This window comes from Pollicipes pollicipes, unplaced genomic scaffold (genome assembly GCF_011947565.3).
Source record: "Pollicipes pollicipes isolate AB1234 unplaced genomic scaffold, Ppol_2.1 Scaffold_1600;HRSCAF=1878_pilon_pilon_pilon, whole genome shotgun sequence".
NCBI lineage: Eukaryota > Metazoa > Arthropoda > Thecostraca > Pollicipedomorpha > Pollicipedidae > Pollicipes > Pollicipes pollicipes.
In genome coordinates this window covers 7,921,995-7,939,356 of record NW_023595962.1, presented here as the reverse complement: position 1 = coordinate 7,939,356, position 17,362 = coordinate 7,921,995, and the positions used below count along the sequence as shown (strand labels likewise).

At 49.1% G+C, this 17,362-nt stretch overlaps 1 protein-coding gene across 1 annotated transcript; it reads right to left on the bottom strand.

The window, feature by feature from the left end:
* Window positions 1-3,119: 3,119 nt before the first annotated feature.
* On the bottom strand, window positions 3,120-17,000 carry LOC119093375 (zinc finger protein 710-like). Its single transcript, XM_037216334.1, has 4 exons — window positions 16,867-17,000; window positions 11,543-11,711; window positions 8,838-9,084; window positions 3,120-3,412 (listed from the first exon to the last, which is right to left on the bottom strand). Exons 1-4 carry the CDS (start codon window positions 16,998-17,000, stop codon window positions 3,120-3,122), a joined length of 843 nt encoding a protein of 280 aa, XP_037072229.1.
* Between the last annotated feature and the right edge of the window lie 362 nt (window positions 17,001-17,362).

Here is a 17,362-nt window from a genome sequence, read left to right as displayed (position 1 = left end):
AAAAAGGTTTTCTAAAATAACTTTCGACCCGAGCAGCAAAGCTGCGCTGAACTTTGTCTAGCTTTACATAACCAAATAGCCAATGCTTTGACTTAAGGAATAGATGAATCGCGTAAGGCTGCTGACCTATAGCAGGTCAACGTCAGGCCCTGCCTGTCAGACAAAGGGAATGATTCAACACGAAACGACATTAGATTGACGACATTTAGATGATGACGAAGTAACGCAAATTTGAAAAGATTGCATACACAGATGGACCACTGCTTTTAAAAACACGACTAATGCCATTGAATTTGGATCAGGTATGAAGATCAGACTTATGAAAACCTTGCCTCATGAGACGGCCTTGCGGCATTATGAGTCCGAGTTATTGTGCTGAGTTAACGAATTCCAGTGCACCAAGATATGCTGGCTCAGAAAAATTGTAGTGCTAAATAACGATTACATTGTAGGTACTCAGGTTGATTAAATGTGCCAGTTATGAGTGGTACCTGAGTAACGACATTGTAATCGTCATATAGCACTAGATCATTTTACCAGCACCTCCTGGTACACTGGAGGCTGCTCACTCAGAAGAAGAACTTAAGGCTCATATTAGGCAAAACAAGAGCTGAAGCCTTTCTGTCTCACATGAAGCGCAGTTTTTACGCTCATCTCGAATCAAGTCAAAATGTTCCGTTTTCATTTCGTGCGGGCCGAGGAGGTCACTTCCACAAAACGACCTTGATCAACGTTTTCCTTCAGGAGCGTGCCGCTTTGCTCGAGTGTTTGGTAGGGTAGTACTTGGCGTCAATTGTACCTTCGGATATCCAAATATTCTCGTAGGTTTTTGGTTGTTTCTACCTCAATAAGTTCAAATACGGTGACTGGCCTGACATGACAAGAAGTACAGTATTGCACACAAGATGCGTTAATGTTAAAGCTAGTTGCGTGGGAGCACTTAAAATATTAATCTGTAGTTTTACCTTTTTAACTTACTTGACAGCGAGGTGACAATCTATGATCCCAAAATTTGACACGAGTGAGATCACATAGACTCTTACCGACCGTGTACGCTTGACGTTCTTATCCACCCTCCCTTCTTCAAGGCGAAATAGACCCTCCCTGAGATATGAAAAATCAGAGATAAATGCACTAAGTCCATTTAGTAATTAGAACCCTAGGTGAACTCATTTGTGTCGGACTTTGAGGCGCTTTATTCGTGGCCTTTGGGATAATTAAGGTGAAGCGGATCCGTGTTCGAAGTGCCCGTACAGAACCAGATCCGTGTTCGAAGTGCCCGCGGGCCTCCTCATACCATCGACCTTAACCTAACCCTACCTAAGCCCCTTTTCTAAGGAACAGTCATCGGTGTTCACAGCAGGTCAGTGACCGTATACGGTTTTCGGAAGGCGAGGCTGACCGAAAACCTGACGGAAAAAATACTTTCGACACTGGAATTTAAGATCAGCATCCAGAACACGCTGGCGCTATGCTTCTCGAAGCTAAATGCTGATCGAGGTTCTTCTAGATTAGCGACCTCATCTGGCCTTCAACAAGTCACGATGAGATGCATGTTAACGTCCCTGTAGTTAAGAAACTCGAAACCAACATAAACAACTACCGTATAACTAAAGTTTTCCTGTGATCTAGCAGCCTTATTTTGAATTTGACCTCAGCCTCCTGCCTGACCCGAGTCGGCGGGTTTAGTCGTCATCATGTTTTCACTTGTCTTATTGCCTGAGAAGCCATGTCAACGTTGCATGCCTTTGTTTAACACTCTGTTGACGTCTCATATTGTATATGCCAAAATATTGGCTATACAATTGGGTAAAACCATACAACGTGTGGCGTGGATGCGTCGCACCATTCGAAAGTTTTTTTCTGGGAAACCTTCTGGAGGGAGGGGGGGGGGCAGGGACACCCCTGAATTGAACTTTGTCCCCTTCTGTTCCAGTACGTGCTAAAAACACTTGTCTTCCTTTGAAAATGTTGTTGAGCTTTGTGCGGCCGTGTGTTCGGGGTCAAATATAAAATACACTTTCCTCGTGCTGACAATATCGGTAACCTTCGTAATGCTGACAACGTATTTTCAAGTCGATGAGGCAATCCGTTTGACACCATGGATTATTCCAATCTCGTGTCTGCCAGGTCGCACAACAGTCAGTTTCCGCGCCACCGCATGTACAACAGTCGGTTCACGCGCCACCGCATGAGCGACAGTCAGTTTCCGCGCCACCGCATGTACAACAGTCGGTTCACGCGCCACCGCATGTACAACACCCAGTTCCCGCGCCGCCGCTTGCACAAGTCAGTTCCAGAGCCACCGCATGCACAACAATCAGTTTCCGCGCCACCGCATGCACAACAGTCAGTTTCCGCGCAACCGCATGTACGAAAGTCGGTGAGTTCAGCGCTCGGGTCAGGTTGAGCGATGTCTTGGTCATGTGCGGCTGCTCGTGAACGCACCCAGGTTGAAACATAGACACCCTTCTCCTCCAACAAATCCATATTATTTGCACTGAAATCCAATGGGAATAATGCACACATACACAACAAATTAGAGCATAGATTATAAACACTAATGACCCAGCGGTCTCTGTTTAGCGTGTCCAAAGTTGAAACAGTGCCTTGAACTGAAGCTGCAAAACCATAAGGCCGGTGGTCATAGCGTGAACAGTCACTCAATTCATTAGAAAGAAACACTCACTGAAGAACCCCACACAATTCTTCATATCGACAATAGCGCAGACGATATCTACGTTCACGTGCGACCCGGAATTAAGGTTCTCATGGGTTTTCTACGTGAAAACCTGTCTGCAGCTCTCAGAATTGTTAGACTGGATCAATGACGGTCGCGTCTAAATAACTTTCCAAGGGTTCTCAACGTCCGCAGGTTACTCTAAAACTTTCCTATTTCGGCGCGTCGCTATCTGGGGCTCTACACGCCTGTGGAGGGCGATTAAGATTCCCAGCGTCTATGCGTCACGTCCAAAGGTCCTCCGCGTCAACAGACGGCTTTGTAAGTCTCTCTGCGCTTGCACGCCGTTCTATAACGTGAGCTATGCGATGAGACCTTTCCCCGAGGCCACTCGCGTTCTCGGGTGTCTCACCGTGCTTCTGCCCATCCATTCCGGGAGCTAACGTTCTCCATATCCAAACCAGGAGTTGGTGTTCTCCGCGGCTGCGCGATGTTCGCCGACGTTCTCGGTGACGGCTCCCTGGGCCGACTTCCGGGTCGGGATACGAGCACGGACCTCGGCCGGAGTCATCCTGTGCACGGCCTGCATGTGCTGCCTCAGGTTGTGCACCATGCTGCAGACTTTGTAGCATACGGGGCAGGTCGTCAGGCCCTGGTGCTTCTTCAGGTGCTGGAGCAGCGACTGCGGGTTGGTGTACGCCTGGCCGCAGTCGGTGCAGACGTGGACGGGCCCTGGGGAAGCGGAGATGGGGTTCAGAGTGCGGGCACGGGGGCAAACAACATGGAACCTGCCAACTTTCACAGTCCGATGGACAAAGCAGTTCACCGTCGAGCAGCTTTGGTGCTAAAGCCTCTACTGCGTGTCTCCGCCCTCGTCAGTTGTTAAGTCTGGCGTTCCGCTACCTTCAGAAGGGTAAATGAAAGACCCCCTGCCTATTCCACGCTTGGGCGGGATTTACAAAATCGTGGTAGTTTCTTTGTACGTCATCTATAACTTGACAGTGCTGCTTTGCGGCGCTTCCTTTGAATGGCTGGTCAGGTGGGGTTCAACGAGGTCAAGGCACGCTCTTGCCCTCCACATGTAGCTTTCATATACTCACAGGGAAAAACTGATGCAAATAAAAGCGTACGGCCTATACTTCCGAGCTTTGATATAAGACCACCTGAGGTGAATTGTGGTCTCGCACGACCTTGATGCTGGCTGCGTTTGAGCTAACGGACTTTTTGTAGGCACAAACATTCTTACCATGAGGAAAGCTAGCTGAGGTCATGTACTTTTAGATGTTCCCCTGAGGACTTCTTGATATGACTTTGGCTTTAAATGGCAACAACGTTATCATTAAAAGATCTCGGGCAATATGATTTACAACGTAGGGGGCCATTGAAAAAAGTCGCTTAATTTGGCGATAAAGCCATGCCCGCCAACGGCCTGCAATGGGATCACGAATGCTGATAAAGTTATGAAAACAACATGACGTTCCTTCAGAACCACTGAAAAAAGATATGGTTCCCACGGAGCTAAAAGTTGGTTAAGTAATGGCGAAAACTTAGACATCACCACACCTTCATTTCTATCTTGATAAAACAATGCACTGAAATGCGCAAGCTATTCGGCACGGTGTGAAACCAAGTTATATGGGTCTAAAGGGACCAAAACCGTTACTAAAAAGTACTTAAGCACAGTTATTACGGATTATAAACCGCTACTGGACACAAAGTGCATACAAAATGCAATACAAGAACACAAAAGTAATGAAATGAGAGGATCTAGTGCAATACGGCGGATCTCGTACCAACTAATGATGACAAAACTATGACGTCAAAAACGAGTGAATACAAATGAGAACGCCAAGTCGACAGAGGTATGTCTTGTTTGTGAGGGCAAAGAGATGTGAGATGAGCGGGGGGGGGGGGGGGATCAGCTCGAGTTATAAAACTGGCATATTGAGAGGACGAAGTGTGATCAGGAGCCTGTTATAAGTGTGAAGTGATGATGTGTGTGATGTGATGGCGATGCGAAATGATGTTGCTGTCTCATACGGTGCTGGAATTGCGTTTTTCAACTAGATGTGAAAATTCTGATGTGTGAATATTAATGAATGAATCCTAGCAAAAAAGCAACAAACAAACTTCGCTATCGTTGAATGTTGACCGGCACCAGTGACACGCTACCCTGCGCTATTGTGCTGCCGGCATTTACGTGTGCGGTGAAGGCGGCGACATCGCGCGCGAGAACTTCGGGCTGGTTTTGATGTTCGTGTCGCTTTTGCTAAGCCTTCCGGCTAGATTTTGGGAACTAGCAGACAGTTTGTGTTCCGTAATCCGTGTATTTGATCATGTAGTTAACCGTAAATTACATTAGAAGGGATATTTTCTTCGCCAGGGATACTGACAGAAATTCAATTCAAAAGCACTTCCCAGTCGATGTTCCTCATTGAAGCTTGTGAATAATGTACCTGTGTGCGTGCGTGCGTGCGTGCGTGCGTGCGTGCGTACGTGCGCGCGCACATGTGTGCTTACGTACGTGCGTGCGTGCATGTGGGCGTGCGTGCATGCGTGGATACATGTGCACTTGCGTGCGCGTGCACGTGCATGTGTGCGTGTGCGTGCGTGCGAGTGAACGTCGCACCCGTGAGCACGTGACACCGACATCAGCGCACAAGCGAGCTGAGATTCGAGGCAAAGTCACGGTGAGAAAAGGTTTGAGTGTGTGCGCCCTGAACAGGCATTAGAAAGAGTTAGACGACTGCAGTTGTTACACTAATAGCACAGCAAAGCACAGACACGCCGATGCTGATAGAGAACCAGCATGCAGCTGGGGTGACTCTCCTCTGGATTTCCGGAGCTTTGTCCGGAGTAACGTTCGATGTCCGGAGCTTTGTCCGGAGCGACGTTTGATGTCGGTAGGTTTGCCCAGAGCAACGTGTGATGTCCGGAGCTTTGTCCGGAGCAAAGTTTGATATCCGGAGCTTTGTCCAGAACAACGTTTGATGTTCGGAGCTTTGTCCGGAGCAAAGTTTGATGTTCGGAGCTTTGTCCGGAGCAAAGTTTGATGTTCGGAGCCTTATCCGGAGCAAAGTTTGATGTTCGGAGCTTTGTCCAGAGCAACGTTTGATATCTGGAGCTTTGTCTGGAGCAACGTTTGATATCTGGAGCTTTGTCTGGAGCAACGTTTGATATCTGGAGCTTTATCTGGAGCAGCGTTTGATATCTGGAGCAACGTTTTGAACGTTTGCACGTTTGCGACGTTTGCGGAATTGCGGTCACCACGGTCACGATCGCGACAGATGCTCATCTGTTAATTTGATGTTAGTCGGAACGCTAAAAATACTTGACGTCAAAGATTGTCAGACCACCAGACGGAAAAGTCAGGAGACATTGAAGGTCGTCCCGCCTGGTGTAGGGAGCTCAGGACCATCGGCGAATGAATAACATGAGTGAATGGTGTGCATTTGGACGAGTACATCACGGGCTGTAAGTTTTCATCGTCGCGGATAAATGTGAAGCTAAAAGGTAATGAAGACAAAGACGGACGCTCAAAAACGAAACACCCTGAAGCATACGCACAAGCACACCAGTAATGAATCCGCTGCATGGACACTGGCAGGTAAGCCGTGCTCCAGGTAGGAATGAATATGAAATTATAATTGAAATAGTAAATTAAATGAGTAATACAATCCAATTATAAATAACATGAAACAATTAATGAAATGACTAAATAATTATAATTGAAATAATAAATATGAAATAATAAATGTAACATGACAGGCTAAAATACCGAAACAGCGTTTACTGACGAGCGGTACGAGTGGATTCTATCATGGGTTGCGATCAACCACAAGTTCGAGATTTTCGCTCCAAAATAAGGGACACGAAGGTTGTTGCAAAAATTGACAGTGGAGTGGGGAACGGTGCGGAGATTTTGTTGGTTTCCAAGCAGCATCCGCAGCCTTAACGGCACTGATTTACGGCGCGCTCGGGTGGGGTCAGTTTGACCCCCGAAGGTTTTACAATATGATTCCCTAGCGGCGCGGCGCAGAAATGTCAAACGTTGCATAGCTGTAGACAATTGGATAGCAGATCTTCTGCTTCACAGCAATAGATGTAACTTGCAAGGGCAATGACCTATGGCAGGTCCAAATTAGGCCATAGCTGTCAGCGAAGGTAATTTGATGGAATCAGTCAACCTGATAGAATAATGGAATCCTGATGGAATCAGTCAACCTGATAAGAGTGTTAAACGAAGCCATATATCTATTACGTAGTTTTTCGAGCCAAAAACAGTTAAATTTGGAAGAACAACAGATTTCATTTACCCAGGGTGAGGTATAAAGGTCATACTGAGGTGAAAACCAACCTGCTTTTGTACTGGAAAGCTTGCTTTATGAGATAGTTTGTGATGCTCACTTCGAGTTTATCGAAAACAGGGAGTTCAACAGACACTTTCAATGGACTTCCTTAAGGTCAAAGAAGTTCACTGATCTGAAATGACCAATCAGCCCTAGTTTTTAGGATCGTACAACCTAGCAGAATCCTTAACGCTTCTTCAAATTAAGAAATGAGAACAGTGTCATAGATGTTTGGTCACCATGACTTTCCGAAAGGTTAAACAAGACGACTGGCCTAAAATGAACACTAGTGATCGTTTGCTTTCGCTTTTGCTCGTTTGGAAAAAAGGTTCAAGACGGTTGTATGAGGAGGTCTAGGGGCACTTTGGACACCAATCACGAGCTTTACCTTGCCTTACCTTATTTGACCCCAAGGTCATAGCCGATGGGCCTTACATTCAGAAGCGAGTGCTTTCACATAAAGGCCAACCCATCCTGTCACTTCGGTGTACTTTTTACCTCTTTTGATTTTTGAAACGTTAGGGGGCAAATTGACCGACAGCTGAGCGAATGGTGTTTAACCGGCCACTGGGCGCAGGTTAAGGTCGTTTAATCTGAACCAGTCAAGTGAGGCCAAGACATTCTGCAAACGATCGATTATGCAATATGAGATTTGGGGCCACCCGATATCTTCCGCGCACTGGGCCATCAGAGCGTCCTCCGCGAAATGACTCAGATCGTTCGCGAACACGCTGAAGAGAAGGGACCCTTACGTGGATACCTGGAATACCATTGATACTGTATGGAAGTTTAGAGGAGACTTTCGAGGTACCGGTGCGGTCAGTGAGACTGACGCTTTGGAAGTGATTGCGAAGGTAGGACCGGCGTCACCTCCCCACGGCTTGTAATAATCTTAACCTTTAACATTCGCATCATGGGATCATAGCCTACTGACGTCAAACTTCCGTATAACCTCAGTAATCGAGTCCAATGGGGCGCGGCATCCTTGACCCCAACCGCCCGTAGTCAACCCCGAGGATATGTTGAACGTACAGCGTGCTTCCATGCTGCGGCACGGTCCGACGCGCAGCGGAAACTAGGCCGAGCTCTGTACGTGTGCGAGGCTTATGCTTCACCTTCTGACGATTTTGACGGCACAGGCGACCAAAGCGAGGTCGAGGACCGGAAGCCCTTCGTCCTGGCAGGCCCGGTGCTGACAATTGACAGCTGTAGAGCATAAAGATACCGCGAACCATCACTATGTGTTTATTTCTCCACTGGAAAACGTTCATTGCAGAGTGCTTGGTCCTAGCCATGCGACATAAAATGTTCCGGAGGCACTGAGAGCCGTTATCGTTTGATGTTGAGAGGTTTCTCTGTCGTCAGAATAACAGCCAACCACAGACTAAACTGACAAAGCGGGATGGTCTAAAGCTGGATCAAGTAAATCATGTAGTACCAAAACGACGAGCAAAAAACGGCAACAAACAGCATCTTCGCGTTCTAGGAGCCCAAGGGAAAGCTTTTACGCGTCAAAATGCCACCAAACCTGCCCGCCGTTGAACATTCTCTACGATGAACGGTGTTCCTCATCTTTCTATATCTATCGTTCCCAACCATTATGTATCCATGTTGAACGTTTCTTGACACGCATGGTACGTCGAAGTCGCCAACCGTCAGGCAGCGCCGACCGACTCTTCAAGAGCACCCGCGTGTTCCACCCCGTTCAGGGACCACGACTAAGCTGGCCGCGTCTACAGCGATCACGCAGATCTTCCGTAACCCTGGCTGTCTTCGATTCTCTAAGACGCTCCACTATGACTCTCCACCTCCGCCCCAGGGACTGATGTTCTCGGCGGTCGCGTGGCAGGCCCCCAGGCTCCCGGCGCCCGCGTCCAAGGCCAGCTTCCTGGTCGGAATGCGCGCGTGGACCTCTTCAGGGCTCATCCGGTGCACGGTCCGCATGTGCTGTCGCAGGTTGTGCACCATGCTGCAGACCTTGTTGCAAACGGGACAGGTCGTCAGGCCCTGGTGCTTCTTCAAGTGCCGCTGCAGGGTGTGCGGGTTGGTATAGCTCTGGCCGCATTCGACGCAGCAGTGGGTTGACCCTGAGGACGCAGAGACCAAGGTCAGAACCCACGTGAAATGCCGAGACCAGAAAGGGGAAGTCAGCGGACCAGACAATCACAATAAAGAAGCGTTCAACTAGAGCAATATCTTTACACAAAACTGAGAATGTGGTGCATGAGGCGATTACGTACGGTTTAAGCTTTCCCGGCACATGAATCTCGAACCGCTTGCTGCGATCTATGCTTACTAAATTGATCTCATATTTTCAATCATGATCATTTTGATAATTTTTCCGTTGCTAAGACATGAATTGCTTGCCTTGTCCTGACAATACGTGAAATATTCTGGCTTACCAGCCATCGACAATATACGAGCTTTTGTCAGAAATGTGTGAGTGGAGAGTACGTATCGCCGCTAGATAGCTTTGGTTTCCCGAGCATGATAAAATTGTAAGCTCTGTGTTACTGAAAGTTGCGTCCGATTGGGTGCACCATGGCACAACTAAACCACAAAGGATTTCAGATCGCTGAAAGTCAAGCTAGGTCAGGTATGCCAGATGAAGGGAACAAAGGGAGCCTATTTTGACACCGTGGGTCACGCAAACATCTAAAAGTAAGGCAATGACACTTACAAATTGGGATTGTCTGCAACAGAGAAACAGATATCTGCTTCCGCGTGAGACATGGTGCCACGCTGACTCTGTTGTTCTACTGTGATGTGCAGCGTGGCCTCAAAAAGCCGTAGGACAACTGCCGCAAACAAACAGCCGTTCGTCGGTGTTGTCCGGCCGTGCCGGAGTAGGCCAGCGGACGAGTGCGGCTGCTGCTCTGCAACGCGGCTCTGTAACCGTTGTCCATGAAAACTGCTTGAACTTTCAAAGATTAGCTCTTTCTGGCTAAGCTTTGCGTGAAGAGGAAATAGTGGCCAAAAAATTAACCCTGTCGACCAGGCATGGGATACGAAACACCCCATCAATCGTTCTTGAGATGACAGCAGGTCACCGGTGGCAGAGCGACACGTGGAAAGAAATTGCTCGAGGCAGCATCGTAAACCGCATATTAATTATGTTCCAAATGTTCACTGATGACGGTGCAAAGCTCACCAACACCAAACTCTGGCCCTCAACAGCTGCCGCAAGCGGCTAAATATACAATCAGACGACCCAAGAAACAAAACATGGTAATCCTATGCTAGACGGGAGTTACAACGCGGTCTCTGTAATCGCTATGCAGAAAGATCGCTTTGAAATTTGACAAATTAGGTTTTTCTGACTGAGTTTTGTGTGAAGAGGAAACGCTGACCAAGACGGCAACCCTGTTGACCAAGCATGGGGTCCGATACACCCCATCAATCTTCCTTGAGATGGCACAGCATGTCACCAGTGCAGAGCAATGCGCAAAAGGAAATTGCCCGTGACGCTTTGGCTAAACGTATATTAATTACACTTCAAATGTTCACTAATGATGGCAGTAAGTTAACCAGCACCAAGCGCTGACACTCGACCACTGCCGTTTGGCCAAATATACAACCATACGATCCAAGAAAAAGAGATGGTAATCTTATGTCAGACGGGAGTTACACCGCTTCTCCTTTGCGCACACTTGGCAGGTCACAGCCTCTCCTCCTTCGATACTATCGAAACATAGCTTGAAAGTTATATACCCTTACATCGATATGCCATCACGGTGAAGAAAAAAACAAAACATTTCTATTGAAACGTCCATGTCAAACATTACCTGTGAGCTAACCTTTCAATCACAAAGCCGGCGGCAGTCATGCGACGCGCATTCCTAACAAAAAAAAAAAAAAAAAAAACGCACAGAAATGCGACCAAGTTCGCAAACTAAGCGGCGCACGCCAGTGCCTTCACGGTTCTGCCAGCTTTTTCCACGAAGTTCTCCGCCTGTGAGAGTTGCTAGCCAGCGTTCTCAGCAACTGCGACCCGCAAAGGTCTGTTGTGCCCACAAGCCGTTCGCCAACGTTCTCCTCGTTCACGATTACCTAACTTTTGACCGATCTACGTTTCCGCGAGTCGCTCGCTTCGGTCTCCCGAGGTTGTGAGTCGCTCGCTTCGGTCTCCCGAGGTTGTGAGTCACTCGCTTCGGTCTCCCGAGGTTGTGAGTCGCTCGCTTCGGTCTCCCGAGGTTGTGAGTCGCTCGCTTCGGTCTCCCGAGGTTGTGAGTCGCTCGCTTCGGTCTTCCGAGGTTGTGAGTCGCTCGCTTCGGTCTCCCGAGGATGTGAGTCGCTTGTTAATGTCCTCCGATGCTGCAATTCGCTCGCTCACGTCCTCCGAAGCTGCGAGTCACTCGCTTAAGTCATCCGAGGCTGCAACTCCCTCGCTCACGTCCTCAGAGCCTGCAACTCGCTCGCTGAAGTCCTCCGAGGCCGCAAGCCGATCGCTTACGTCCTCAGAGGCTGCAAAGCCCTCGCGTCTGTCCCCCGAGGCTGCGAGCCGCGCGCTTACGTCCTCCGGCACAACACTGTGAATATAGCGCCTGGTGGGCACGCACACACGCACGTCGGCCGCCGCCATTTTGTGGATGCTCTCCATGTGCCGGCGGAGACTGTGGACTGTGCTGTATGTGAGGCCGCAGATGAGACAGGTGGTGAGGCCCTGGTGCTTCTTAAGGTGACTATGCAGAGACAGCGGGTTGGTGTAACTCCGACCACAGTCGTTGCACAAGTAAGTTGGCCCTGGAGAAGAGAAGGGCAGAGCTGGGTTAGAAACTGCGGTCAGGTTGAGCTGTGGGTGCAACCAAGGGAGACGGAGCGTTGGTGGTGTGGCCTAAACGCCGACTTGAAGCTGTGTGTAGGCTGTAAAATGGTTCTCCTACTCTCATTGATATCCGTTTCGTTCAGGTCCATCGATGTACGAATTTATCTGTTTAAAAAACTAGTCGTTCAAACATTTCTATCGGTGACAAGATGGTTTTCATCACGGAAAAAGCTGCTGAGTTCAATTCCTTCTCTAAAAACTCTCCAGAGAACGGCAAGCGCCGAATGCCAGTGACAATAACCAGACGAAAATGCATCCAACTGCGGTCACGAAACCGTGTTCATTGCGGAGCAGTGAAGTGACATGAACTCAAAACAATTGTCCGCCAAATAAAGTTGTCATAGTTACGAGCTTTCTTTGACAAAAGCCGCAAAGCTGTTAAGACTTACGACTGTTACGACGACAGCAAGGTCAAGTTACGACTTGACATTGCTGCAAAGCTGGACTGTGACGGCAAATTTCTCGATAGAATGTCACCTGCCGCAATCCGGTGGTTGTGAGTGCAACCCAAACACTTTTCCAGGCACGAAGCACGCCACTGTGTTTCACTCGCCTCTCAGTGTACCCCATCACTTAGGTCATCGACAACAAACAAACCCCTCGCGGTAAGGAACAAATGCATCCCTATGCAAGCACTCAAGCAAACCCGGAACTCGGTAGTGTGAATTATCAGATAAAGCATCTCCTTTTCGGGGTGCCCTCCATACGATTGTGCGAAGCGATGTGACTGTGTGGGTGAGAAAAGGTAGGCAGGTACCGTTAATCAGTATGTATTGTTAACTGACAGGTATTCAACAAGTGAAGTCCTTCGCCAACCAAGGATATGACGAGAGAAGGCACGAGTAAACTTGTGCCTTCCGCATTTGTAGGAGTTTTTGAACTGAAATAACAATCTTGAAGATCGTTCGGTGCAGTTCATAGCCCCGTCCTTCTTAAGACCTACACAGGTCTAGTTTCTGAACTGCACGCCAGCAAAGATGTGCAGGGTGTTTCCTGCAGACTATTTCAAGGTCAAGGTCACCTATACACGGTGGCGCGCCGGGCTGTTCGCGGGCGCATTGGACTTAACGCGGGCGCGCCGGGCTGTTCACGCGCGTCAACGAAGACCGCTGACCGCGATGTAGGCTTGAGCACGTGGACAGCACATAAGGTGGTACCCTAGCGCTTCCCCGAGTACTCCTGGGGAAAAAGCGGGTTCCAGTGGCCTGGCTGTAGTTCCGACACACGTATGTCGATTTTGAGGTTCTCCGACTCGTAAGGCGCTTGGGGTCAGATTCGCGGTGCCCTTTGCGACTCTCTGAAGAGAGCTGTACTCCACAACGAGATTGTGTTACACCTCAGATGCACGGCGCGCACTAAGATTCTCCTGACTCTCCTGAGATGAGATAAGATTCTCCGATTGATTTGCCGCGCCGTGTAAGATCTCTGGCATCCGGGGATACCGGCAAATGGGTAGGACCTAACTGCACCAATAACCACATTTCATTCCGCCAAGAGAACGTAGTATGAGAAGGGAACAAAGAAGACAAAACGCTTCATGCGTCCAACCCGGCACGCACCGAGTTTATGTAACTTGCTTCTTGTAAAACTCGTGACGCGTACAACACCAAACCAACCGAGATCAGGCAATCACTGGGTGTGCTCTCCGTTCTCCCACAACCAACCAAATGTCTGGCCGGGAGAATGCTGCCTACCTCCGCTGGGGTCATCTTGTGGACGCCGCCCTGTATAAAGCGGCGCAGTGCTAGGACCGTGCCGTGCTGGAGACTTTCCCACAGTCGGGGCACACCGTGAGGCTCTGGTGCCTGTGTAAGGTTGCTACCGACAGAGTGGAAGCTTACGGGACCGGCCGCAGCATCAGACGAATGCAATCGACCGAGCCGGGAAACGTGGGTCAGGGAACACAGCGACGAGGTGCTCATTACGGGGTTCAAGAGAATGTTGCACAGTTGAAGATACTGAAGCAAGCACCGCACGTGCTAAAATAGGCTCACTTACAGCTGTTGTTACATTTTAAGAGGAAAAGACTGCTCTAGACAACACATTTGCTCAATAACTGAAGGCAGTTCTCAGCACTTTGTTGTTTGGTTGCGTCAAAAACGCTTTATGACGTTGAGGTTCTGCTCTAGGTGTTTATTTGCATTCACATGCTCCGTTACGGCGCTATCCTCAAGTTATTACAGTACAAGTGTTATCTCCGTTATGACTGGGACCCATGTCCAACTTGCGTTAATATTTAGCACACAATGTGATTCCTGATTGAAACTTGCACAGTCTGCACGACGTTGATACAGAGCCAATCGACGTCCGTTATATTGGGAAGCCGTGCCGGATATGAACGATTCGACAAATATATATTCTTTTGTCCAGATGGCATGGTATGTCAGAATTTGAATAGCATTTTATAGCGCCGTGTATGCCTGAATGATCTTGAAATAATTAGCACGATATAGTCTGCACATCTTTGCAGATATGTAGCTTGGAAACTAGAGGGGATTGAATTTAAAAAGGGATAGGTCTATGAACTGCGCCAAATAATCTTCAAGACGGCTACTTTAGTGCAAAACCCCATGCATCGTGGAATACTTCCTCTAAACGTCTCCACTGATAAACAGTCGAACACCAGAGATCGCACGTTCTCCCCACGTTGAGGTATTTTGGAGGTACATAATCAGAACATCCTTCGGACGAAGAGGTAATTGGGAGGTCTTCACAGCGAGACGGCTCATAAGTCAGTCAGGGTCGGTTGTAAAGTTGAGGCGTCTTTTTATGGGCAAGAACTGAGATGCAAAACAGGCGGGCACACCTAGAATGAAGAGCCATGAGTGCGGCAATAATCCGCAGAGCAAGACAAAAGGACCGAAAAGTGACAGCAGGTGAAGCGCCTCGGGATGGTAAAACAAATGTGCAGCAAATATTTCCTGATTTAGGTAGTACATATATTACGTTGGCAGAACCGTATGTGGCACCAACGAATATCATTTCTGAATTTCTCGCCAATGGGTCGTCATTTTCTACGCCTTCAATATTTTCTGGGCTGAAGCGCACTCGGGTCAAATTACCAGATACAGTATTTGAATGGTCTCGTTCCAAACTGTTCACAAAGCTTCTCAGCTGCGAGAACAAGAGGCGAGGTAATCATCACGCTAACAGCGCGGCCGGTCTCCCTTACCCAAATGCTATTGAAAGCAGTCCCCCCCCAAAAAAAATATTGTGCGATACTGGTGGATGGGTGATAAAGGAAATCCCTGAGGCAGCAAATCGCACAACAATCCTTGCCGTCTCGCATGAAGTCGAAATTATTTCTGCTCTGCTTCGGACCAAAGCAATTGTGACGCCAAGCCAATTGCTGACGCAACATACTTCAGATGCAGGTCAAAGTGCAAGAAAATCCGTGCAACTTGGACCAAGCGTGTATTACATACTGACTAATTCACTTACGCCTGCTGACGAGCCATATGTACGATACCAATGGGTCCTGTCAACGTGTTCTTGGGGCATGCGCATATCTACATAGCATTCAGACCACCAGCGAACAGCTATATCGATGTTGGTATCGCGGCTCAACGAGTCGCTTTGAGACCTACACACGTTAGCGTATTACACTGGTTGTATAGGCCTGTTATCCTGGCTCTGTCCGGATTATCCTTCTCATCTGGATTAAGCCAATAAGCAAGTTCGGTACAGCACACGTGCTGCGATAAGCCAATAAACAAGTTCGGCACAGCGCACGTGCCGCAATAAGCCAATCACCACATATTTTACTTGAAAGGGTTAACAACCTTAGAGCTCCTAATGATGCTCGACCCAGTGACCACTGGCGTGCCTCGGAGTTTCAGTGGTTTCGGAATTTTTGTTTTTGAGGTCAACATGGGGTCACTCCAGGTCACAGGCATCGATAAATCAACGCAACGTCTCCATTCATGGCATGCAATGCGATTCAGGTCCTGGTGTCGATGAACACAAATTACGGGATTATCTAAAAAAATCTTACAAAATTACAAAATTTTGCAAGATTTTTGCAGTCTCACAAAATTCCGCTTAAAATCTCGGCTGAGTGCTGCATACATCGGCGCTATTGTAACCAGAAACAAAATCAGCGGGCTATATACACCGTCGCAGGCATGCGGGTACATCTGCGCCCATCCCAATGTCTGATGAATAAGGCACTTTCATGAGACATATCATGCAGCTTGATCCGAGCGACATGATCCTGTACAGAACGAAATTAAACTGCACTGGTACGCACTGAACTGTGCAGAATATGAACCTCGTGGCTAAGACCGGAGACGTTGTGCCATGACATTCCAAATGGAACATCATGATCGTTGCCGGCAACCAACAATCGGATGTGTTTGTGCCGGGCCGTACATTGCATCGTACTGCACGCATAAACAGCAGCATGGACGGTGAGCCAGCCACGCATCCACGAGTAATATTACTAGGGAAAACGACGGCCAAGTCTGCAACGCTTAGTTCGTTCAATCATCAAACGCGGATTATCCCGGGTACGTGCGCACTGCGCACGGCGTACTGTACCCGAAACGTTTTGAAACGTTCCCACCAGCGCCACCCTCTTCCAACTCATCACGGTCCACATCCCACCTGGCCTCGTCTGTCCCACTGTCCGCCCGATCTGTTCAACATCCCGCCCATTACATCCCACATCCCACCGGGCTTGCCTATCATCCCGGTAGTTGGAGGCGAGTGCTCCGCGCAGGCACCCTACCCACACGCCCTTACACTGTCTCTCACTGTCCGGCAGACGACGCCGCCTTGTTCGCTGCCATAAGTTGTCGCTGCTCCTGCTGTTCGGCAAGTTCTCTGAACCCCTGCTGCTGCTGGTGGGTCTGCACTTCACGACCTAGCTCAAAAGATTGTCCTCCGCCCCGCTGCTTGCTTCGTGCTGGTAGTGCTGCTGATGGTGCTGCTGCTGCTCCGGCCCGCTGAGCTGTTGCTGTTGCTGCTGTTGCTGCTGTTGCTGCTGCTGCTGCTGGTGCTGCTGCTGGTACTGCTGCGGCTGGTTCCAGCTGGTCCGCGGTATCCAGGTGACAGCGGATCGGCGCGGTCTGCCCAGCATGTCGGCGACCTCGTCGGCGCTCAGCCGGTGCATGGAGGCCATGTGGGAGCGCAGGTTGTGCACCATGCTGCAGACCTTGCCACACACGGGGCAGGTGGTGCGGCCCGCATGCTTCTGCATGTGAAATGCCAGTGAGCGCTGGTTGGTGTAGGTACTGGTGCAGATCTGACAGCGGTGTAAACGTCGACCTGCCGACAAGAGCGGCGGTGAGGGTGGTGAAGAGCTTTGCGCATGCGCTGGCGGTGGTGAAGCACTTTGCGCACCGCGCGGGCCACGGCAAATCTCAGAGATGGGTTGGGGAAGGTCACCATTTTTTGCTTTTGTGATACTGAGTTGAGCTGGAAACTGCGCCCAATAATTTTAGACGCCTTCACGTTTGGAATCCAGGTCCGGTCAGTTGTGTTATGGCGATCATTTGACTTCACCTA

What these genes read in the sequence shown, in the direction of transcription:
- LOC119093375 (XM_037216334.1), bottom strand. Translation starts at nt 17,000, where the DNA reads ATGGTGCACAACCTGCGCTCCCACATGGCCTCCATGCACCGGCTGAGC. An exon ending in AGCTGGAACCAGCCGCAGCA is followed by an intron (nt 11,712 to 16,866) that starts GTACCAGCAGCA and finishes GTCTCTGCATAG; the next exon opens with TCACCTTAAGAAGCACCAGG. An exon ending in CATCAGTCCCTGGGGCGGAG is followed by an intron (nt 3,413 to 8,837) that starts GTGGAGAGTCAT and finishes CCGCTTCCCCAG; the next exon opens with GGCCCGTCCACGTCTGCACC.